The following is a 24,969-nucleotide window of genomic DNA, read 5'->3' as shown; positions in this document are numbered from 1 at the left end:
CAGTCACAGCCATGCAAGACTACAGAGTGTAACATATAAATCCATATAAGAGGGAAGAGTGTACGAAAAACAAAACAAAAATAATAAAATACGATGGACTCAAGCTTCTTTTGTTTTTAGATTCAACGAAAAGAGAGTGCAATTTGAGGCAACCGGTGATATACATGAGTAATTGTATGGTAACATTTTGAGTAATGATGAATTTTACTAAACATATAGAAACATAAAAGGAGTGCCGATGCGAGACTGAGCAGATAATAATGGATGAGGGGGTTTCGAATAAGAATGGAACAAATATATACAAATGATGGTGGTGAATATTAGGCAGTTGTGTTGCATAGCAGCGGTCTATAGGTAGGTAATTAAACGGGTGGCTAGTCGGTGAGCCTCGGGGGAATTTCTGCGGCAAGGCGGTGGAAATATCGATAGGATTTTATAGAATATGAGCAAAGAAAGCTGTACTCATAGGCGTGTAGTGAGATTCATCTGCTTCACACCTCTTCCAACTCTCTATTGGAAGTAATTGCACTTTTATTATTAATATCACAATCTAGGATATATACACTAACTATTCGCTCTCCTCTTCTTTCCCTCCATCACGTCTCTCATCTTGTTTTGTTGCCGTCCTCCAATCTCTTTTCTCCCCTTCCCCTCCCCAATGTCTTTTCTCCTCTCTCTCCATCTCTCTTTTATCACTGTATAGTATGTGGAAAGCGCAAAAGTGTTGATAGACATGTTTCTTATTTATTTATTTACTTATTCGTTTAACAATTTTTGTATTCATTTAATTAATGAAGTATTCATTCATTCATCTATTTATCTTAATCTTTTATATATTTATGTATTCGTTCATAATATATTTATTAATTCATTTTATTTTTTTTTATTTTTTATTACATCATCATCTTAATTATTATGTTTTCCTTCTTTGTATTTAAGGGTACAATCTTGATGAAACACAACTAATGCTGTTTTACACTCAACACACACACGCACACGCACACACGCACCACACACATGCACACACACACACGCACGCACCCACACACACGCACACACGCACACACGCACACGCACACGCACACCCACACACACACGCACACACACACACACGCACACACGCACACACACACGCACACGCACACGCACACGCACCTACATACGCACCCGCATGCCCCACACCTACATACGTCAACCAGACTGAAAGATAGTTGATAGAGAATACCGTCGCAGATCAGTTCTCAAATGTTTGTACTGTAATGCACTTTTAATAGATCAAAACATTTAAATAGCTGACCGAATAGTATGCATGCATATCCATTATAAGATGGATGACTTTGGTACTGTGATAATTTATTCTATACAAACGTATAAACTAGATATGAATTTCATCAAACATACATAGTGACTAATCTAATCATTCTACAGCATCCTGAATGAATCGGAAATGTATCCATTTTTTAAAATAAGATTATATCATCCCCATCCTCTATTAAAGCAGATAGTACAGTAGCATATTATAAAGAGCTTCTTCTACACCATACATTGTAGTGCGGTCGCAAACATATGTTTTGTCCCATGTTAAAAGAAGACCACGTGATATGTTTATTGAATCATGACCGGTTTATTATTGCTGTTGATGGGATGAATAGCTCGTATTCCTTCCATTAAACACACTGGGCGTGAAGAGTCTTATTTGTATAGCTTAGATGAGAATGTTTGTAATTCATGAATACGTTTACATCTTATGAAGATAGAAGTGACGTCACGTATACCCTTACACCCCATGTGTTTAAAGGGTGTGGCCACCCTGACATTCAGTTTTTTGTATAAATTAAATAAATTCAAAAACCAGAGAAACAAATTACTATAAGTTTGAACAATATCCGATTAAAAATAGGCAAGTTATACATTTTTGAAGTTGTCATCACTGAAACACTAATTAGCAACACTGGCGTGTCTTGCGAGAACACGTCCGATTTTGCTCTGTACAGAAAATTTCGAACTATCCTTTTTCTGATTTTTTGATGACGTAATAGCTTTGTTTCATACAGAGGTGGTATGACAATATATTCGCAATAATTAAAATTAGAGTGAATGTATGATTGACAATTTTTTTTAGTGAAAATAATTGATTGTTGCAGTTTTTAACACAGGGTAAATGTATGAGGACCTCGCAACATACGTCAAAGAGTTGCACAATAAGATTGATTGATCGCACCTTCACAAATTCATAACTATCTTATTTTTAATCGAATTTTGCTCAGACTTTCACACGTTTTTCTTTTTTTCTGCGTCCATTAAAAACAACTAAATATACAGGTGCACCTCCTCTTAAAGAGTGTATACCAAATGTCCGAAACATCTATGATATCATCTTATTGCTTGGGTTTGAATAATCACGCCTTGGTGTGGTTAATCCACTATATTGTTAATCAAAAGATTAAGACGTGTTCGTTTCCCTGTCAAGTGAAATTTCTCTGGAACGATGTACACTGTCGCTCATAAAGGTGGAATATTTTAGTTTTACCCCAATTCATGGAATTATTTTAAAAATTATTTAAAAATAATAGATCTAGAAAATAGTATACATTCTCAGATTTTATTGAATAATAATTTGCCAATGTGTGTTTTGCGGGACTGCTAAAGCATGTGTATGCTACTATGCCTATTAAATAGGGGACCTACGCCCTCAAGTCATAAATGACAGTAATGAGGATTAATGCCCCACAAAAGGGCACTAATATAGCACATCGACACGGTTTTGATCTTGGGGCCTCACAGTTACGAGGCCATTGTTTTGTCACTGAACCATGACTGTACGCATCGGGGGCTAGGGTAGGGGGCGGTTTCCAAAAATAAAAAAAAAACACAGAAAATGCAATAAATTTTCAATAATTTATTGCATTTTGACCTGGTCCCCAACATAAACAAATTCTCTGGAAGGCCATGCATTACAGCTCGAGGCATGGGCACACAGAAGATTTTTTTATATTGGGAACCGGGGAAAAATGCAATAAATTATTGAAAATTTATTGCATTTTCTGTTTTTTTTTAAAATTTATGGTAACTGCCCCTACCCTAACCCCCGATGCGTACAGTCATGGTTCAGTGACAAAGCAATGGCCTCGTAACTGTGAGGCCCCAGGATCAAAACCGTGTCGATGTGCTATATTGGTGCCCTTTTGTGGGGCATTAATCCTCATTATACTGTCATTTATGACTTAAGGGCATAGGTCCCCTAGTTGATAAGCATAGTAGCATACACATGCTTTAGCAGTCACGCTAAACACACATTGACAAATTATTATTCAGTAAAATCTGAGAATGTATACCATTATCTAGATCTATTATTTTTAAATAATTTTTAAAATAATTCCATAAATTGGGATAAAACAAAAATATTCCACCTTTATGAGCGACAGTGTATATTAACTTCATCAGTGTTTTACAACTTACCTACACATTAACTGGAAATGTCAAAACAAGCACCTAATCCCATTTTAAAATATTGATATTTTCTTTGTTTTTTTCTCCACAGTGCTTTGCTTGGTGTCAGGTAACAAAGGACCTCAATTCTACCAGGTGCCTCCTTCTGTAGTAGCCTTCGCTACGACTCAAGGGGGTCGATTAACCTGCTCAGCTATAGGAGATCCCACACCAGTAGTAAGATGGGTCATGGCAGCTGATGGGTCAGCCGTTCAGAACATCGAGCATAGTCGCATCGCAGATGGTAATGGTACATTGTCATTTCCACCTTTCTCCAGTAAGGAGATAATACCCGAAGTCCATGACGGAGTTTACCGATGTATAGCAACGAATCGAATCGGAAGTATTCGGAGTCCTGATATTCGGGTCAATGCTGGTACGTTTATCTCGTGTTTCAATTCAAAACAATGTTGGTTGTTGTGGTGACAGTGTAGTGAGCGTCAGTGGTGTGATGTAATCAAATTACACTATTAGCATTTATTATACATGTCTTGTTATTCTGCCCAAATTCTCTTTCTGCCTCTCTCTCCCACTGTCCACCTTCCCCTCTCTCCAAAACGCACTCTCTCTCTCTCTCTCTCTCTCTCTCTCTCTCTCTTCTCTCTCCTCTCTTTCTCTCTCTCTCTCTCTCTCTCTCTCTCTCTATTCACCTGTTCTGTTCTTATACATAATCATGCTGCATTACATTTTAAAGTTTGTTTTTGCTCTTCTAATGACCGTATGGAGTATTGCTGAGGTTCAGTGGTGTAGCTACTCCCCCTATACCAATGGAATGGGAGAATGAAGATAACACAAAAGTAAAAGAGAGAAGAGAGAGAGAAAGAGAGAGAGAGAGAGAGACAGAGAGAGAGAGAGAGAATGATAGTAAGAAGAAAGAGAGAGGGAGAAAGATACAGAAACAAATAGTGAGATAAATATACAGATAGATATATTTATATATAGAGAGAGAGAGAGAGAGAGCGGAGAGGGTGGGGTCAAGGAAGGTAACGCCATTAATATGACCCCTTCCCCACACCCTCACCGACGAGATATCCTCATTGTATTGCAAGGTATCATAATAGGAACACTTTTCACCCCCTTAATACCAGTTCCCCTTTAAGAGTTGATCTATTCTACACATCTACCCATATTTCCAGGAATAACCATTTCTCGAAAATACTTGAGAATGTCTGAATGCAAATTTAAATCATCAGTTAGAAGCTACTTTTAGGTTACCATGAAGTCAAGTGGTCGACTAAATGAAGGATAACGAGTGAGCATTGATTACAAGACTAACTACTAGAAAGACATCCTGGGTCGGTAAGAGTAACTACTCTAGTGATTCTTCGATCGAATTACGCGACTCAATTGAAATGGGAGTCAGTGGTCTAGCAGAGTGGATATGTCATTCAGAGTTAAACAGACGTAAGTTACATCTCCAAATCTACAACATTAAACTTCTCTTTAAAGCCCGTCTGTACTAGTTTGGCCAGGGGGTTAAACCACCCTGCAAGGTCACTGACAGGTAGTTATCTCATCAAATCACCTTGAATTGTCGAAGAAAAAGGGGATCATGGGGGGAAAAACAGACACCGATTAGGCATTGTTTAGTATATAGAGAGCGCAAGTAGCTACAGGTAGTGGTGATTGAGCCAAGAGGAAGCATTATTTTGTTCAGTCTCACGGTGATAACTTACACCCAATATTTGTGGCTGTGTATGAAGAAACAAATCACATGGTAGGTAGACAATTTGTAATCTAATTTAATCGGTTAAGCAGGAATATCACAGACACAAAAAATGCAAACGATTAGAAAGCTATGAACTTTGATAGTCGAGAATCTGATATTGGCAATAGTATATGACTTCGTTTATAGGGAAAATGTTCTCTGTGACGAAAGAATCATGTTTTTGTCTCATTTTACCCATATTATACTATATCATGTATAACCACGGGATTTCTTGGTTGAAAATGATAAAGGGGGGAAAGATAATTATTTCTGGACACAACAAATAATATAAATATAAATATGTAAATATAATATAACCAACATGAGCGTGAGGACAGAATAGCAGAATATATATTTACAGAATATATATATATATATATATATATATATATATCAACATATGTTCCACAAAACTGGAGAATGGACTTATAGCCTTAAGGTAGTAAAGGTGGCTCTCTTTCTAAACAGTCACAGATTTCTTGTGTTCACAGACCATAGTGGACTCGTTACGGCCGAGTTCCGTTCAGAGCGGCCACATTACGCGCTAAGACGGCTCGTTGATTTGATTACTCTTACGCGGGGGAAGACGGCGATGCTTGTCTGCTGAAAGGCTATATCATTCACACTGGTGTGTCCATACACTTCTATGCCATTCATGTGGGCGCACGACCACAATTCTCCCAACGGATGTAATCTTTTACCGAAATATCTACATCACACCTTTTAGACAACCTCCGAGTGAGCGAAGCGAGCGACGAAAAAAATTTAAACAGTTTTTAGTTAACAGCCTCCGATGGTACGCTTTTGTAACCCGCGGCGGTGATTGGATGAAAATTAACTTTATTATTCAATTAAAATATATAGGAGTACAAAGAAACCACTCTTGCTTACCCGTACTGAGGCAGTTGCGATATATAAGGAGGGGGGGGGGGGGGTAGTTTGAGAAGCCCATAATCCCTTTGCATCGTATTGTACGCCTATGACGATGAGGTGAGAAAGGGGTTGCTTTTTTGAAAATACTATTACACAAATATGTAGCCAAAGTTTCCTCCTATAACTAAAGAATAGCAAATATTGCTCTTGGATAACCTATCCTGATCCATTCAGCATTTTGTCACTTTCTTCACATTTTATTTTTGTTATAAATTTCAATTCCAATGTAAAAGCATAGAACGAAAACAGACCAACAAGAAGGAACGACATGATACAAGGTCTTGTGCGTAGACTACAAACTTATTGAACCAAAAGATGTGGTAACGAATCAACTGTGCGAGGAAATATAGAAGAGCAAAGGAATAGAAATAGAAGGGTGTAAGCATGAAAGAAGAGACGCGATGAGAGTGAAAAACGGAATGTAAAGTGCATTAGCACAGCCTTCTCTTTGAAAGGAATTAAAATGCGTAAACTGTTATACGCCATACCATTACACTTACATACGTGGACGAGGAAACCCGATGCATGCAGCTGGGAGGTTTACTTTTCTACCAAGCGTGAGTAAATACGCCACCGTGCACCCACTTGTGAAAAACCATGTACAAGACTTTTCACTTACCACAAATATCCTTCCGCCTCACCGCCTTCGATCGCCAATAAAGCAAGGGATCGAATGTCCAATTTCTATTTTCTTATTGGCTAGATCAGGGGAGAATACGAGTAGAGATAGAGAGAGAGAGAGAGGGAGTAAGGAGGGGGAGATATATTGTGAGGGAACGTCGATTTATTTGTATTGAATGCATATCTCTTTCTATTCCATGTGTCGTAGACGTGGTTCTAAAGGGTTGGAAATGCTGGTGGGCATCCTGTTGTGAAGAAATGGGCAAACTAGAAAGAAAGGAAAAGGTTAATGTTTAGCCAGCGGGACTCCGGAAAAAAAATCATTATCCGTAAAAATATAATAATATTACATTCAGAAGTCAAACAAATCATTTGAATCTTACAAAACTCTATTCTTTCCTTTGCAAACAGCTATGCATTTGTATTGTGCCACCAAATCATATATTACTATAGGATATATGTTTATCAAACGTTTGTTCGAGCCGGATAATTACATTTTTAAAATACAGAATAGAAGGACATCTGCTCGCAATTTGATTAATAACGTTTCCTTTAATATCAACTGCATTTTTACAACTCTATTTAGCTGTTTATATCTGTTCAACAATTCCACACTGTTTATAAAAAAAAAAACTTTTGATTTGGTCATAGCAGAATATTTTTTTAATAAAAAGTCTCTATTAAAGACCGTCAATACTACTGGGCCAGAAGGGATTAGACCACACAGCCAGGCCACTGACAGGTGGCTATATTATTAACTCAGCTCTCAACTAACATAAGAAAAAGAGAATCATGGGGGACCAACAGGCAGCGATTGGGGAAGTTTTCCATATACAGGGATCAAGTAGCTACAAGTAGGATTGTGGGGATTGAAGATAAAGCTTACACAATATAAAATGTAAAGTGAGAAACATTAATTAGTAGAGCTAACAGCCGAAGTAATGAGAAGACAATTCTATTATATCGGATTTGTGGTAAATAGATATTGAAATACAGTAAACTCTAATAGATGCGTTGAGTAAAACAAGCAGTTGTTCCCTTTCGTCGTTATTATCTCTCTCTCTCTCTCTCTCTCTCTCTCTTACATACACGCGCTCACAGACTCACACGCACACACATACCAAACTATATCTCTTTCTATCCTCTTCCCATTTCCTTTTTGTTTGTGTTTTGTCTCTTTGAATCGAGGCGATTTGGTAATGATGATTCATGCCTTACGAAAGGGCAAAAGCGCACTGACTTGGTTCCGAACCCGAGACCTCCAGCATTATAAGAAAGGAAAAAAATCTGCCCAATATTCATTACGGCTACCTTATATCCATCTTTCTCAATGTTCATCTCCCTCTCTCTCTCTCTATCTTTGTCTTTCTCCTTCTCTCTGGGTTCATGATGTATCATATGAAGATGTGGAAAAAGGGTTAATAAGGTGAAAGGGTGAAATAACACATTATTGGAATGGATTATTAAAGAGAACATGATAGAAAATGTGGCAAGAACAAAATTATTGACAATGATTTCAAATTTCATCGTCAGTACGATTTATCTTAGCATTGAGCACAAGAACATAATGATATGTTGGTGAATAGACATCATGTCATGTCCCGGATGGAGTTTAAAATTCTGCCCCAAAATGTACCTGTTGAGCCAAATGAAAGTGAGCTATGCATCCTCACGAGTCGTGCAGACTGCGACGGAGAGAGGAAGGAAGGATTAACTTGGTTCATTAACGTGTGAGAAACAAAAGCTGACGTTTCAATTTGAATGTGGTTAGGTTGAGTTAGATACGAAACGGATGTAAGATGCGTGGTGTAGCATCATTACTCTACAGTTAGGAGAGAATGTCATTGTAATATATGTCCTCACATGCTATGCCATGCAGAATATGAAATGTGATGTTAATATGAAACTACCTTCACATCCGTGTTAGATATGAATCGTCCTTACCGCAACAAACAACAGCTGGAGTTTGATGAAACATGTATTAAAAAGAAAAAAACGTTATAATTTATGTAGACACATTTTAATTTGGTTCGTCAACAGTGCGTTACAATAATTAAAGAAGAGTCTACAAATAAACTCTTACCCTGCACTACGACTCACATCTAATTTAAATACAACGGGTGCTTGAAATTAGTATTTTTTTATGTTTGAAATATATGACAAACGCAGGAGTGTGAGTAATGTAAAGTTAACAGAAAGAATGTAGAGTCTTGTCTTTGTTTTATTTATGTCAGTCTCTTCAACAATATGAAATCTCCTCGTTTGTCTGATTTTGATGCATTATGAATCTCTGGATCATAAATAAAGTAGAGAACTGATAATGATTGGACACGTTTGTCGGTATAGGACGGTAAACGACATGACCTTGTGTCAGTAAGTCCCCAAATACGTAATAAACAGCAGAGAGGGCTTCCCAGCCTGGTTCATTCTTAATAATATCAATTCACCTCGAAATCAGTCTATTCTAAGCCCTGCAATGGTTTCACATAATATATAGAAGAAACAACCCACACATCTAGGGGTAAAACTATTAAACTTGAAATAGAAGAGGAAAAGCCCCAATATGAAATATATAAAGATATAAAGATGGATATACCGAGAGAGAGAGAGAGAGAGAGAGAGAGAGAGAGAGAGAGAAAGAGAGAGAGAGAGAGAGAGGGGGGAGGGAGAGAGAGAGAGATAGAGAGGGGAGAGAGATGGGGGAGGACAGAGGGAGAAAGAGATATAGTGCTTGTGCACGCATGTAGGTGAGGGTGTGTGTGTGTGGGAAGGGAAAAGGAGACAAAATAAGAGAGATAACAAGATTGGAAGAAAGAGAGTGATAAAGAAAGAGAGTGAGAGAGAAAGAGAAAGAAAGAGAGAGAGAGAGAGAGGGAGAGAGGGGGAGAGAGGAGGGGGGGGGGGGTGGGAGAATGAAATTCCATCATCATTTTGCTTCAGTGTTTCAGGTTTATTATGTCATTTCTCTAAAAGTGTCAAACAATGGACGGCCCAGATGATTAATAGATCAATATGAATGCGATGTGAAATGAAACAGAAACAATGTCTTAATATAAATGACCGCATTACCTATTTGGCATTATTTAATATACGCTGAGACATTACATAATGAATTCACTTTGAACGTGAGAATAACATAATATCAATTCAATGCTGCACATCCTTTAGAATATGAGTTGGATATGCTTGTAGTGAATACAAAAAGGGAGTCTGACGTTGTGTTTTCAATAAAGCTATAACACGCTTCACCTAGTATTCTGCTAAAATAATAGATAGCCACTTAATACACCTGGGTGTAACCGACGAATATTGGTACCATACAAAATATTTCATATTAGATTAAGTCAAAATAATTTTGTGCATTTTATTTTTGTTTATTAATAGAACTGAATATAATTTATTCATCCATCAGAACAATGTAAGACTACAGAGATGGAGTTAATATCAAAGCTAGGAAATTAATGAAAACGCTCTGAGGATAGGCATCCGAAAGTACGTAAAACATGTAGAAGTAGATGTTGAAACGACACAGCGTTTTAATAAAAAAGACTAAGAGTGGAGAAAATGTACTGGAATTCTTTAGAGTTGCAACTCAAAATACGATGGCAAATTGTTATATTTGCGTCGTTTGTAAAGTCGTATGAATAGGTTTCTCATTATAAGAATCATTAACATTTCCCAAAATATTCTAAATACTGGATCCTTACTCTTGTCTGTACATTCTATGACGGACATACAATATATTACACTGCTTTGTCAAAACTAGCAGTTTTAACATAACTGCGAAGGACTCTTACAGACATCTACAGGACTAAACTTAAACGAGCCAATCATACTGTAGCATCTGACCTTACACGAGCCAATCATACAGTAGCATCTGACCTTACACGAGCCAATCATACTGTAGCATCTGACCTTATTGTCATGGTGATAGGTGATAGACACGTGGACTAGTGTCTGTATATCGATTTACCCCAGGCTGAGAGGAAATTAGATCCCGATATGGTGAATAATAATTATTACTCCTACCCTGGGCAGCTAGCATAGCAGGTTTGGTATCTACTATATCTCTTTATATCTTTCTCTCTCTCCCTCTCTCTCACTCTCTCTCTCTCTCCCTCACTCTCTCTCTCTCTCTCTCTCTCACTCTCTCTCTCACTCTCACTCTCTCTCTATCTTTCTCTCTCTCTCCCTCTCTCACTCACTCTCACTCTCTCTCTCTCACTCTCTCTCTCACTCTCACTCTCTCTCTATCTTTCTCTCTCTCTCCCTCTCTCTCTCACTCTCACTCTCTCTCTCTCTCTCTCTCTCTCTATATATATATATCTTTTTCTCCCTCTCCCTCTCTCTCACTCTCTCACTCTCTCTCTCTCTCTCACTCTCTCTCTCTCTCTCTCTCTCTCACTCTCTCTCTCTCTCTATCTTTCTCTCTCTCTCCCTCTCTCTCACTCTCTCTCTCTCTCTTTTACTCTTTCTCTCTCTATCTTTCACTCTCTCTCTCACACTCCCTATGTAATGCACTCCTAGAATAGAAAACATAGATCAGATGAGGATAAAAGGCATGGTATTATAACAAGATTTGCCCATCACACGTATCGTAATGAAAGTTAATAAACTTTCAGGATGAGCATGGCAAAGAAATTCACACTTCTTTACAAATTTGTTTATGGTTTTAATATATTTTTGGTTATCCATGATAATGAGAGTATTTATTAAACAGGGAATGCATGAAATAAGGTTTAACATGCTTGAAACGTTCTCTAGTAAAACAAAAAGATTTAGTCTAATGAAAGTATTTTTTGAACAGGGAATGCATAAACTAAGGTTTAACATATCTGAAACATTCTCTAGTAAAATAAAGCGATTTAGTCTGAAGACAATATTTATTGAACAGGGGATGCATTAAATAAGGTTTAACATGTTTGAAATGTTTTCTAGTAAAACAAAATATTTAGTCTGATGAGAGTATAATTAACAGGGAATGATAAAACAAGGTTTGACATGCTTGAAACATTCTCTAGTAAAAAAAAAAGAAAAAGAAAAAAAAAAACGATTTAGTCTGATGAGAGTACTTTAAACGATTTAGTCTGATGATAGTATTTATGAAACAGGGCAGGCTAAAATAAGGCTTAACATGCTTGAAACATTTTACTAGTAAAACAACACGATTTAGTCTGATGAAAGTATTTTATTGAACAGGGAATGCATAAAATAAGGTTTAACATGCTTGAAATGTTCTCTAGTAAAACAAAACGATTTAATCTGATGAAAGTATTTTTTAAACAGGGAAGGCATGAAATAAGGTGTGATATGCTTGAAACATTCTCTAGTATTAAAAACAAAGCGATTATTTCTGATGAGAGTATTTATTGAACAGAGAATGCATAAAATAAGGGTTAACATGCTTGAAACATTCAGCAGTCAAACAAAACGATAAAGTCTGATGAGAGTATTTATCATACAGAGAATGCATACAATAAAGTTTAAAATGCTTGAAATGTTCTATAGTAACAAGATTTAGTCTAAAGATAGTCAAAAGAGCATAAACTCCTCTTCATTCTCATACAATTTCCACCCTTCTGGCTTTCACCAGTCATTGTCAATACTACCTTACTGCATATTCGTCCTATAAGACATTACATTGACTAAAATATTAGTTCCGCTCTAGAGTAGAAAGACACAAGCTCCGGAATCAATTAGACTGCCATGGATCCTTCAGGATGGTAACTACAAAAGATTTGATTGAAGTGGATATTGCGGTAGATATTGACAGTGAAAGTATTAAACCGTCTTTCATATCTAACCTATATATACCTCTAGGCATACCGCAGTGCAGTCAGGTTTACACTGAGGGCAAGTTCTAGATAATTAAGTCGATGGAAATTGAGTCTAAGAATATCCTGAGAGTTTCGATAAAAAAACTTCCGCTTGACTTGGCAGTCGTTACCAATAATCCTAAAAGAAAGGTGAGCATGGAAGTTGGCTGACGTAATGAAGCAAGATTAATATCCTATGTATACTTATAGTATCGTCTAACTAAAATATATAGAATGTTTAATGTGAACCTAATTGAAATAATGTTATAGAGGATATAGAGAATCACGCGAACACTATACAGATGTCATGTTTCATTATGTTAAGAATACGTGATGTGAACATGCGATGTTAACATTGACTGAAATAATGTTCTAAAATAATCTTATGTAGTGTGAACAATGCATGCAATAATGTTGTTTAAACAAGAAAGAGAATGTATAGTGTGAACACTGACTGTGATCATGTGGTAGAAGATATAGAATCTGTAATGTAAAAACTACTTGTGATCTTTGTTTTAGATGATATGAAATGTATAGTATGAACTTAAATGTGAACGCAACCTGTGATAATTCTTCAGAAGATACGGAATGTGTAGTGCGGATACGCCCAAGGATGTGTTTGCTCGCCCTTAATAAAAGGTGACAGATTATTTTCATTGTCTGATGACGTAATATGATGTCCTTTTTTATTACTGTATATTGGAAGCTACTCACTGACAGGACTACTTTAGGCTACGGATATGAGATTTAATGAAACGGTTTATTGTATAAGTATAAAGCTACAATATCCTTTGATATATAAGCCATGATCATCGCAAATTCAATGTGAGTGCTTTTACATACTATAATACAAATCTAAACCGATCTTCTGGGAAGAAGAATACCTTGTTGTGCAGACATATTTACATTTAGAAGAGAACACGTGACAGTGAATGTTTAGTAACAATTCTTACAACTAAATGTATTAAAACATTGCTAAATGTAGAAGATCTAACTATTAACTATTAATTACGATGGTTTTACTACAAGAATAAAGTAGCAGTTCCCAGTTTCTTGATAAATTATTTTACTTAATAAATATGAAATTTTTTTTTCTCGATTGTGTAGATTACATTATCGGCAGATTGTTTGATATATACCCCAATAATCATAAGCTAGTTGAACATTGGCAATACTATTTCAAAAAATATAGAACAACAGCTGCATTATCATACCTCGCACCAATAACGATTATTAAACTATTTTGAAAAAATGTTAGATATATAGCACTTTTCATGAATGACAACACATTTAGTTGTCAGAATATTAGATTCCATCAGACGATAAAATTTTCAACTATAACTATATTTTTTTGCATTCAGACTTACATGTTAATATTTCCATGATTAAATGAAATGTTAATGAAAAACGTAAGCAGTGTTTTTTTTTTCTTTTAGAGGGTGAACTAACTATCACGACCTTAGCATCGATAATTGTATTCACATTGGCTTAGCCTCAGGTTGAATGGTTCATAAATAGATACCCAATAGAACGTGTTGATTTAGCTGAGGTGTGTGACAGAGAGAGAGAGAGAGATAGAGAGAGAGGGGGGGGGGGGGGGGGGAGGAGAGAGAGAGGGGGGGGGGGAGAGATAGAGAGAGAGGGGGGGGGGGTCCTATCATTATATCTAGTGATGATGAGGACGACGACGATAGGGTTGATAACGGTAATGAAAACAGATGATGACAGAGATGATGATAATGATATTGACGTGTTTTGGGCTTTTGATCAGTTCATCTGCAGGAATACCAGATACAGCTGTATAATGATGATGATGATGATGATGATGATGATGATGATGATAGTGATGGTAATGAAGATGATGATGATGGTGATGACGATAAAGACGATAATAATAATGATGTTCTTATATTTTGTTATTTAGTTCAACTACAGGAATACCAAGTGCAGCTTCATGATAATCACGTGATGCGAGGAAACACAGCAGTCTTCAAGTGTAACGTCCCTCGCTTCGTCAAGGACTATGTCAATGTGACGGCCTGGACCAGGGAATCAAGCCTCTTACAATCAGGTATGTATGTGCATCTACTCGGGGGTGCGGTCATAAAGGTAATGGGTATGCTGGAGTTAACTCCGAAAAACTGAAACCCTCGTAGTACATGTAACTGATACAAAGTTTACCTTTAAGAGTGGTTTACGTAATTATTTCAACATCAAATGGCAACAAATACATAAAAGAGTTTTCTTTTTTAATCTGCAATGCTCACACATTTTATGTTGATCATACAATCGATGATATATGTGTACACAATCTACATGTAATTTAGCGTACAATGCTAGTACCTACTGTTTTGGTCGTCTTTTGTTCACGGCTGTAAATATATACGAAAAATCCAGATACTCCCCTCCCCCCCCCCTAAAAATAAAAATAAAAATAAAAATCCCCAAACAATTAATATTTGCTATATACGCTCTAATGAATACTGAGATAACAATTTTATGAATATGCATATACATGTACATCAATTTGTACCGATTAAAAAAAAAACGAATGACAATAAATCCCTGTTATCTAGCAATTAAGTCAAAGGGATGGATGTCATTATTGCGTCACTAGTCCACATAATTACATCACCAATTCCCCCACTGATGACTGACGTTGGACTCTATTATCTTCCAGCAATAGATTGGCAATTAACGTTTGTTTGCTGGGAGTAGGTAATATGAATATATCCTTGGAATTTAACGAAATGATGCCTTTGTGAGCTAGGTAATTATCTTTCAGGGAATTGCTTTGATTCGATTATATGCAGAATACAGGCAGATCTATTAGCAGGTTTTCATACCATCATCAACCAAGATAAGGCCAAAAATGAAACATTATAATATCACATCCATAATTTAAAGAGAGATGAAAGTGAGCGATACATGTACATGTTACATATGAACCTCAATATCAATTCTTCCAATATCTTTTAACAACGAATTATTTCCGAAAAGAATGCAATTGATTCGATTAAATCACCCTTCAACTTGTTTTTCATTGAAACGCCACTTCTCTCTTTTTGCCTGTGTATTTTTTCAATGTCTCCGTTCCTCATCGGCGCGCTCTCTCTCTCTCTCTCTCTCTCTCTCTTTACATATCTTACACTGTCTGTGTGTCTGTCTGTCTGTCTCTCTCTCTCTCTCTATATATATATATTACTCTGCCTCTCTGTCTCTCTCTGTCTCTCTCTTTATATAATATACTCTGTCTATCTCTCCTTCTATGTTTCTGCTCCCCTTTCGCGCGCTCTTTCTCTCTATTTATATATATCTTTCTCTCTCTGTCTCCCCATGTAGAAGGTCGATTCAGTGTCTTACCCAGCGGTGAACTTCATATCCGTGACGTACGTGACCGTGACGCTGGTCAGTATAGATGTACAGTTCGTAACAGACTCACAAATAACAATAAAGTGAGCCCTCCTGCGGTCCTTCATGTCGCAGGTAAGTTAATCAATGTAATGCTGTTGAGTGTTACATAGGATCTCTAACCATTGTCATTTTTTTTCTTTGCCTCATTCAAAGGTGTTTATTCAATATTCAAACAATGACATAATTTTACTTTAAATTTAGCAAAACATTGGAACATCAATAATACACAAATTTTCGTTCAAATATAAATAAGCAAATTCGCGGGAAATTTCATATTGTGAAGATACCGCTTCATTCATCATATATCATAAAACTTCAAAAATACTTAGCATCATTTTAGCAAACTAAGGGAGAACTTCTTTGGGGGGGGGGGGTGAAGTTTGTTTAAAAGTCAGATTAAATTGTTGTAAATCTAGACGAGCCAGTTTTGGTTTGGATGCACGCTGTGGCATGGCATTAGGTTGAATAAACAAGTCTTTATTGCTTCCCATTGTAAACGAAGCTTGACAGAAGGTCTTCTAATTATCCTCAGTTTAGAACAAAATTGATCTCTGGTGAATTAGTGATACCAATATAGGATCCACAGGGACTCTTAAATGCAGTGAAGCAGTTAAAGAAAAGAAAAACAGTGCTTATTAAACCAAATAAAACTGGGAATAGACCGAATTATTGGCTTCCCGTAGCTCAGTATATTACTGTCTGTCTGTCCATAATGCAGTGTTGCGTTACATACTGAATGAGGTCTAGGCCAATCAGATGACAATTATTCCGGTGTACAGCATGAATTAGAACATATTACAACAAACAAAACGTGCAAAGCCATTTTCTGGAAAGCCATTTCATCTAAGAATATTTCAGAATATAACAACTTGCATTACAAGACAGGTCATAGGCCTATATAGTTTTCATGCTATTTTTAAAAACTTTTTTTAGGCTAATAACTTATGTCAAATACATCTAAATATTTCTTACATGATGCTTAAATGGATATACCCCCAAATAATAGAAGTATGCATAGAATTTTTTTCTTTTGCACATTGGCTAATTTTAGGTGTCCTCATGTCAGGTAATCTTTTAAGCTTTTTTACAAAGGTTTTAAAACCAGTCGAACAGGTATGTAAAGCATCAACATCACGAAGGTAAATAGTGGTATGAGATGTTTTGGTTAGGATGATAATTATTATATGATCTTAGAGACAGTCGTAAGTGAGTGGTACAAAAGAAATCCTTTGAAACATATACGTTATGTTTTCGTTTATTGAACGTTGATCATATTTCTTCATATCTGCATACCTACTTCCGCAACCAAGATTATGAATAAATAATATCTTTATGAAGGGGCAGTGGTCTTATAAAAGTGCGAAAATTCGGAAAATCGGAGATGACGATAAATTACTTTCCAGATACATCTTAATATTAATTATTGTCGGCTTTTTTACGCACTTTAGTATAAAGAATAGAGAATTTTCTCACTGTAATTAAAAAATGCACTCATACCCATTTCCTTCTATTACTCGTTAGGAGAACCGAAATGAACGAGTGGGGCAGTTGGTACACATTATTGTCAATTCTAGAATGCAATAACTATATATACTGATCACGTAACCAATCTAACTGTCAAATACAGTTATAGATGATATAGGGAGGAAGACTTGCATTAATACGATACCAAATGATATTCCGGTTACAGGTAGAATTGAATGAATATGAAGTTAATCATTTTGAAATCTAATAGGCTGAATATTAATAGTATGTAGGCATGGTGCATCATGTGTATGTAAACCACGTAGAAGACGGATAATTTGTTGTTGGTTAAACAACAGCAATAGGTAATGTCAGTTAACATGGTAAGTGCATCTCATAGATTACATATCTTTTCTTCAATGTCTAACGAGAAAAATAATATGAATTCGCATTATCAAAACTCTTGAATCTTTGTTTCAAATTTAAATTTCTGACATCACGTCAAAAATCGATGTCTTTCTGTAATGCACATTAATCAAACAGACTGAATTAACGTGCGGACCTTTGCATATAAGCCACACCAAATTTAGAATGTTGGCAGCATGCTTCATAAAACCCTCTACATCTAATACTGGATCTGCCACTGGCATGACTGGAAGCATTGGAAGTCAAATGGTTTGAGCACTAGATTCGATATGCCAAAATCATGCACGGTATCATGTCCTTTTCCGAAGCATCTATCTATATTTGCCACTCCTTACCCGAGATAAGAGTGTGGAACTGACAGGATGACGGAAGCCACTGATATCCTAATTGGCATATTAATTCCTCAAGTTGACCATTATAGGAATATTCCCCAAGGAGTAGAGATGACATAAACATCGTGTGCGTAAGTAAATCCGTTGGCCGGGGCCAGAGCCACCTAGACACAGGGTTTGGCCATCTTTATTTCAATTCGTCACAACATGGCGTATATTAAATTGTTTTGTGCTTTCCCAAACAAAGTATTACCCCAGATTGTGCCTTACTGCAACAAGGTTGGCCAAACTGTCTCATCAACGGCGCTGGCATGGGTAGTATCTGTAAAACGCGTTTGGTAGTTATTTAATCCGTTAGACCAGAGCCCTGTCTCACAAAGAGTTGATAGTAATCGTAACTTACTTGAGATTGATTTTAATCGCAAATATGTACATAGGAGGTAGGAAATTGCAAACTTGCGATTGATTAGAGGATTTGCGATTGATTTGGATAAATCGCAACTCTTTGTAAGACAGGGCCCAGATATTCAATTTCCTTGATATGTGTGATAATTCCCAGAGCCAGTGAACACTGCTCCAGAGCTGATCCAGTCCAAAGCTGACTTCACCCTACGAGGGGGAGAGACAGTGGAGCTACCTTGCGTTGCTAGTGGCTACCCATTACCCACCTACCAATGGACCAAAGATGGCGTCCCTGTCACACCCGGTGATAGCCGGAGTCTCCGTGGTGGTAACCTGTTGCTTAGCAACGTGCAGCTGGAGAATGCAGGGCGTTATGATTGTGAAGCAGTTAATGACCTGGGTGCAGTGAGTACAACACGGAACGTTATTGTCAGAGGTACGTATGCTGCTTAACCTGTCATAGTAATAACACGCCATGGATTATGTAGTTAATATTTATCTCAAAAATCCAATTTCCAAATAATACATCGACAACTAGCGCATTGTATTGCTATATAAAAAAAAAACGTTGGCAATGGCATACTTCCTGTCATTTTATCATTATCGAATTATTTGCGTGCTGGACTATGTTATCCGTTTTAGATATAATTTGGAACGAGAGAATGTTCAAGGGTGCTATTACAGTATAACTAAGATGACAAGATAGTTGGAGACAGAGAACTCTCTACCATCTCATTTGCCTTCTGTGCTAACAGGATCGTAACAAACCTTGTTTTCCTTTATTCAGGAATATATGGTAATATACTCTAATATTTTCGGTTTCGATTTAGTTTGAAATAGAAGTATTTTCATTTACATTATTTTGAATATCTAATCTCGTTCTTTTCTATCTGATCACGAAAGCAATGATTGTAAGGTTAAGGGCCTGCGATAAATGTTTTATACAGTTCTCCTTATTTATATTCCTTTATTTATTTTGTTAAAGATTCGATAGCGGTGTATTTCTATCCTCAAAAACGGAGCGTTGACGTCGGTGCATTCGCCACATTCAACTGTTCTGTCTCTGGCTATCCGATAGAACAGGTCACGTGGTATAAGAACGCACAGCCATTGGATGGAGATGATCGCGTCACTGTGTATGAGAATGGTACGATGGTAGTAGGGGGCATGCGCAGAGACGACCGCGGAATGTACCAGTGCGTGGCCAGTAATAGTTGGCAAACACAAGAAGCGACAATGCAACTTTCCCTCGGAGGTAAGCTTTAAGTTGTTTTCATTGAATCTGAGATCACCATAGAAATGCCTTAATTTATATTACATTCATCATTGTACATTAGTGTCACTATATTATTCTATTTGTCAAGGAGACCTACCCGTGTCATTTGTATTGTTTTTTCTGTAATATTTTATGAAAACTCTCGATTCCAAAATTTATCTGTTAGATCACATTTTATCAATATCACCAAAATACCTAAAAAAGAAAAAAAAAGCGACCTAAATTTAATGTTCTTATCAGTAGCTGTTGTATATATGATAATAATGATAATGATAACAATAGTAATAATGATAAAATATTACTGAAAACTATTTTGGACGCAAAATGACAGATTGTGGAGCCAATAAAGTATTTATATTGGTGTCCCCAATACTGTAACATGTAACTATCATGATTATGTAAACATACTTAAATTTTAATCAAACACTGAAACATGGTCGTTGTTGAAGAGATTGCTGACTGGTTGGTTGAATCTTTGAATACAGCTGCTAAACCAATCATGTTGGCACACTTCACAAACCAAACCCTCTGATAGGTTGAATCTTTGATTACAGCTGCTAAACCAATCATGTTGGCACACTTCACAAACCAAACCCTTGAATCTTTGATTACAGCTGCTAAACTAATCATTTTAGCACACTTCACAAACCAAACCCTTGAATCTTTGATTACAGCTGCTAAACTAATCATGTTAGCACACTTCACAAACCAAACCCTTCAATAAATTGATTACAGCTGCTAAACCAATCATGTTGGCACACTTCACAAACCAAACCCTTCAACCGGGACCCAATCTACAGCTATCATGTACAGTAGCAGGGAACCCCACACCCGACGTGACCTGGCTTAGAGATGGTCTACCTATACCAACGGACCCTAGATATACATTCAATGACGTCATCAATGAAGATAGTGACGTCATCAGTTATTTGAATATATCTCGTTTGGTGAGTGAGGACGGTGGATTGTATCGGTGTGAAGCTACAAGTGAACTAGGGGCTGTGCAACATGAAGATCGCATCAATGTTATAGGTAAGATCATGATAACTCATTATTTAATCGCTTGAACACTGCAAAAACCAGGGTGTTAAATTTCTAACACCAGTATGGTATTGAATTTTTTTGACACCATTGATGTTATTTTTAACACCGGTTAAGATTTAAGCATGTATTAATAATTACTTGGTGTTAAGTAACATGGTGGTGTTTTATGCTCGGTGTTGAAAGTATCATCACGTGATTTCGTTTAAGGTGGTTGATTGGTCGAATAAGTTTTCACAAAGTGTACGCGCGCTTAATGATTACTTTACACGTGTTCACAGAAAAATACATTTATCATGATTTGTTAAGCAAATTATGACAATGCACATCAATTTTGTGATTTGTATTTTCCTTTGGCAATTATTGACCAATAGATTATTCGTCCGATCTTGTTACAATTACATTAACGTTTTAGCAATAGATATATTGATTATAAGATTACTAACCAAGAAACAACATGCATATTTATTATATATTCGTGTACCAGCCTGTATCATTTAAATGTTAATCTTGAAATTACTTCAAATGATCTTTGTGATGGAGTTTATGCAATGGAGGTTAGAATATACCTATTGGTAGACAGTTGCCAACATCGATTATGAATTATCAGTTTACCATTGGTTCTTCTACCCTGGTCGATAATGGTCGATAATAGGAAATATGGAATGTGGGACCCGGCATTGGATCAACAAGAATATAAACACCAAAAGTGGAATTGAATTTGTTATGATTCCAGATATTGTTGTTAATCTACACCAGTAGGAGTTGTCAAATATTACCACCAAGAGTGGAATTGAATTTGTTATGATTCCAGATATTGGTGTTAATCTACACCAATAGGAGTTGTCAAATATCAACACCAAAAGTGGAATTGAAATTATCTAATTCCAGAAAATGGTGTTAAGTAACACCAGAGGAGTTGTCCGATATAGATACCAAGAAAGTGTTAAATTGAACACCCTTGGTGTTAATTTTAACACTCTGGTTTTTGCAGTGAAGGAAGCTTGTTAAATGAACGGATAAGATTTAGCAATAGTATCAGACAGTAACAAGTAATAAGTTGGCGGGTTATTTAGTTATTTAAATAAGTGATTGCGTGGATGACTTATTGTCTCAGTGATGGATTGTCTTAATGATTGATATTTTAAAATGATTGATCATTTTAAGAGTCGATTATTTAAAAGAAATCATTGTGTGAATGATAATTTATTTCAGTGAATAATTTGTTTTTGATTAATTGAATATTTGATGAAATGATTATTAAAAGCATTGCTTATTTTAATGGTGATGTTAGATAGTTGAATAGTCGATTATTTGAATGATTTATGGATTGGGGGCTCAAATAGTTGATTATTCGAATATCTGAAAAAAGAATGTTTGAATGAATGATTATTTAAGACATACGAGGCGGGGAGAGAAAAATGTTTAGTTAACAATGTTCGGGCAACCATCAACCTTAGTTCAGGTCTCGTCGTATTAATCAAATCTTACGTTACACACTTTGAGTTCATTTATTTTAAACATTATTCATCATTTACCATTATTCATATGACATGTAAAGGTGCACCTTTAATAACTATTATGACAAAAAACGGTTTCATTTTCCTCGTACACCTCGGTAGCTCAATAATATTTTCAGGAACTAAAACGTTGATATTCGGGGAAGAGACGACGGCTCTCCGGGCAAATATTATATCTCTCAGTTTTATATTAAGTGTACATTAAAATGTTTAAATTCATATATTGTTTTCTTTAAACAAACAATTATTAAATACATATTCACATTTGACAAAGCACAGACTTAGCATAGTATATGAAAATCATGATATTTGCTAATAATCTCATATACAAAAATAACATTTTCGTAAATGATTTTACAATGTTATTCTAGTCTGAAATGGAAAAGAAAAACACGTTTACATTTCAATTACATCTTGATAATCGCTGACCAGTTATATAATACCAGAAATTATACATTTTGTTTTTTGCTGTACAGACTGCGGTTAACATAGTTTGTAATCAAGTGAGTGGTCTACGTTTTACTGCAATGCTATTTCCCTTATTAACGCTATAACAGAGAAAATACAAACGACGCGATGTTTATACGTTTAAACATAATTTCCGAAACAAGAAGGTCTAATATTTCAACATAACAGTGAATGTAAATTGATGCGTAAATGGAATGTTTTTTATAAAAAGGAGTCTGACCTAAAGGAAATTAGCAGGGACAGAGAAGATAGAGGTAGATTAAAAGAAAGGTGAGAAGAGCAAGAGAACAGAGAGAGATTTATCACCCTCGGATGAAGGCCTCTGAACTTTGATATGCTAATTATATTTTATGGCGTGTAGTTTTATCAGGGGGGGGGGGGGGAGGCTTGTGTTACTATTGGCAACCTGGCAATATGACAGTTCGATTCGCTCTCAACACAAGAGCCCGGATGTTAATAACATGGAGTAAGGCAGGACAAACATTGTGCTATGTTTACTCATCTGTTTGCAGGGTGTAATAGATAAATGCGTCATTCGTGGCCGTGCATGGCGAAGCTACAGAGGGCATGGAGACACCTGCCCTATCGAACGATGGAAAATATCGGTGAAGGGGGGGGGGGGGGGAGAGCGAGAGGGAGAGAGAGAAAGAAAGAGGTAGATATAGAGAAAGATAGAGAAAGAGAGAGAGAGAGAGAGAGAGGGGGGAAGGGGTTGATGGAGGGGAGAATAAAAAATGACAAAAAATGACCAAACAAATACGACCTCCGCCCCAATTTTGTTTTTATTGAAACCCCATTTCCCCTTCCCCTAACTTGTTAATTACTGTTTCCATCCACCGACTAGTACTCCCCCTCCCTTCCCCCATCATGCCCATGCCCCCCTCAATGGCTGGACCCATGCTCCGCCACTGATTGGTGTGACTCCCAGGTTAGCCCACTCCTAACACCTTACATCAGTGATGGCAGCTATACTAGACCCATGCATAGTCTTATATTTCTTACGTTGATTATGGTGTGATTCAAGTCAGTACGGATTTAAGATAAGCTGGAGCAAGCTGGGGTCGATTAGTTAAAATGAATCCTTATCATTCAAATGGTCTGCGTTAAATGAATATCAAAGGAAAGTAAACCTCAAAGATAGAAATTATATTAAATTGCTTAAATATGTTTCCACAAGAGACAATGAGGACTTGCTTGAAAAACATCTGATATTCAATATTTGACATCATGTGAATACCTGAACTTTATTATAAACATTTTTTTTTGTGGTCCGATAATATGAACGGTCTTCTTTTTTTTTTTTTTTTTTTACCCAGAATGACATCAGTATACACACGGAGCTGTACATTGTTTACACCATCATAGTTGAGTTCATGAATTACTTCTTGAATGAGGGCCAAGAACAAAACTGATAATGCGCGAGACATTTCTGGTATTTTCATAAAATGCCATAGTCTTTATATAAGTGTGTTATTTCATAATGTAGAGATTGGAAGTTTTTTGGTCTGTAGAATCCATTGAGGAACAAAAAAGAACTCATCTCCAAAAATAAGCCCGTTATTTTAAGGAATAACATTTCAGAAGTATGAAGTAAACATAAAACGTCTGTGCCTGGATCGTCAGGCGGACTTTAGTTAAAAGTACAGTATGTGGGCCCTTTTCGGATTGGGCGAGGGAGTTAGAAAATGGCGCGGGGGTTTATCATTCTCTTAACTTTTTCCCCATCTGATTGGCCCCCTTTATAGATGTAAGCACAGTCCCGCGACATGCGATGATTTAAGTATCGTCGTGTAGGTATGGTCGAGTGGCTATACATGTAAGTCAATCTCACACACGTGTACTGAACAAAGACGACTAACAATAAGTAACCCGCCTCGCGCTAAAGATGGCGTGTGCCCAATAGAAGGAATACTAAACAACAGGGATTTATATAGGATCTAAGCAGGCGTATCAATAGCATTATACGTGTCGGGGTGGACGGTCAGGAAAACAATATTCATACCTGATAAAACTTTTCATTTCATGCCGGGGTATTTTAATAACTGGTGCTTAACTACTA

The 24,969-nt window shown here is 36.6% G+C and overlaps 1 protein-coding gene across 1 annotated transcript in view; it reads left to right on the top strand.

Annotated features, from left to right (window-relative positions):
* Nucleotides 1-3,549: 3,549 nt before the first annotated feature.
* The window catches only part of LOC115918404 (Down syndrome cell adhesion molecule homolog), a 43,967-nt gene continuing 22,547 nt past the window's right edge, over nucleotides 3,550-24,969 (top strand). Inside the window, exons 1-7 of the mRNA XM_030977104.1 lie at nucleotides 3,550-3,865; nucleotides 14,492-14,638; nucleotides 15,910-16,053; nucleotides 18,763-19,041; nucleotides 19,591-19,860; nucleotides 20,367-20,411; nucleotides 20,617-20,913. Coding sequence (XP_030832964.1) covers nucleotides 3,679-3,865; nucleotides 14,492-14,638; nucleotides 15,910-16,053; nucleotides 18,763-19,041; nucleotides 19,591-19,860; nucleotides 20,367-20,411; nucleotides 20,617-20,913 — 1,369 coding nt within the window. The 5' untranslated portion in view covers nucleotides 3,550-3,678. The remainder of the gene's footprint in view (nucleotides 3,866-14,491; nucleotides 14,639-15,909; nucleotides 16,054-18,762; nucleotides 19,042-19,590; nucleotides 19,861-20,366; nucleotides 20,412-20,616; nucleotides 20,914-24,969) is intronic.

This window comes from Strongylocentrotus purpuratus, unplaced genomic scaffold, assembly GCF_000002235.5.
Source record: "Strongylocentrotus purpuratus isolate Spur 01 unplaced genomic scaffold, Spur_5.0 spur5_scaffold_1, whole genome shotgun sequence".
NCBI lineage: Eukaryota > Metazoa > Echinodermata > Echinoidea > Camarodonta > Strongylocentrotidae > Strongylocentrotus > Strongylocentrotus purpuratus.
Note: the sequence above shows the minus strand (reverse complement) of the source record. Positions and strands in the feature narration are given on the sequence as shown.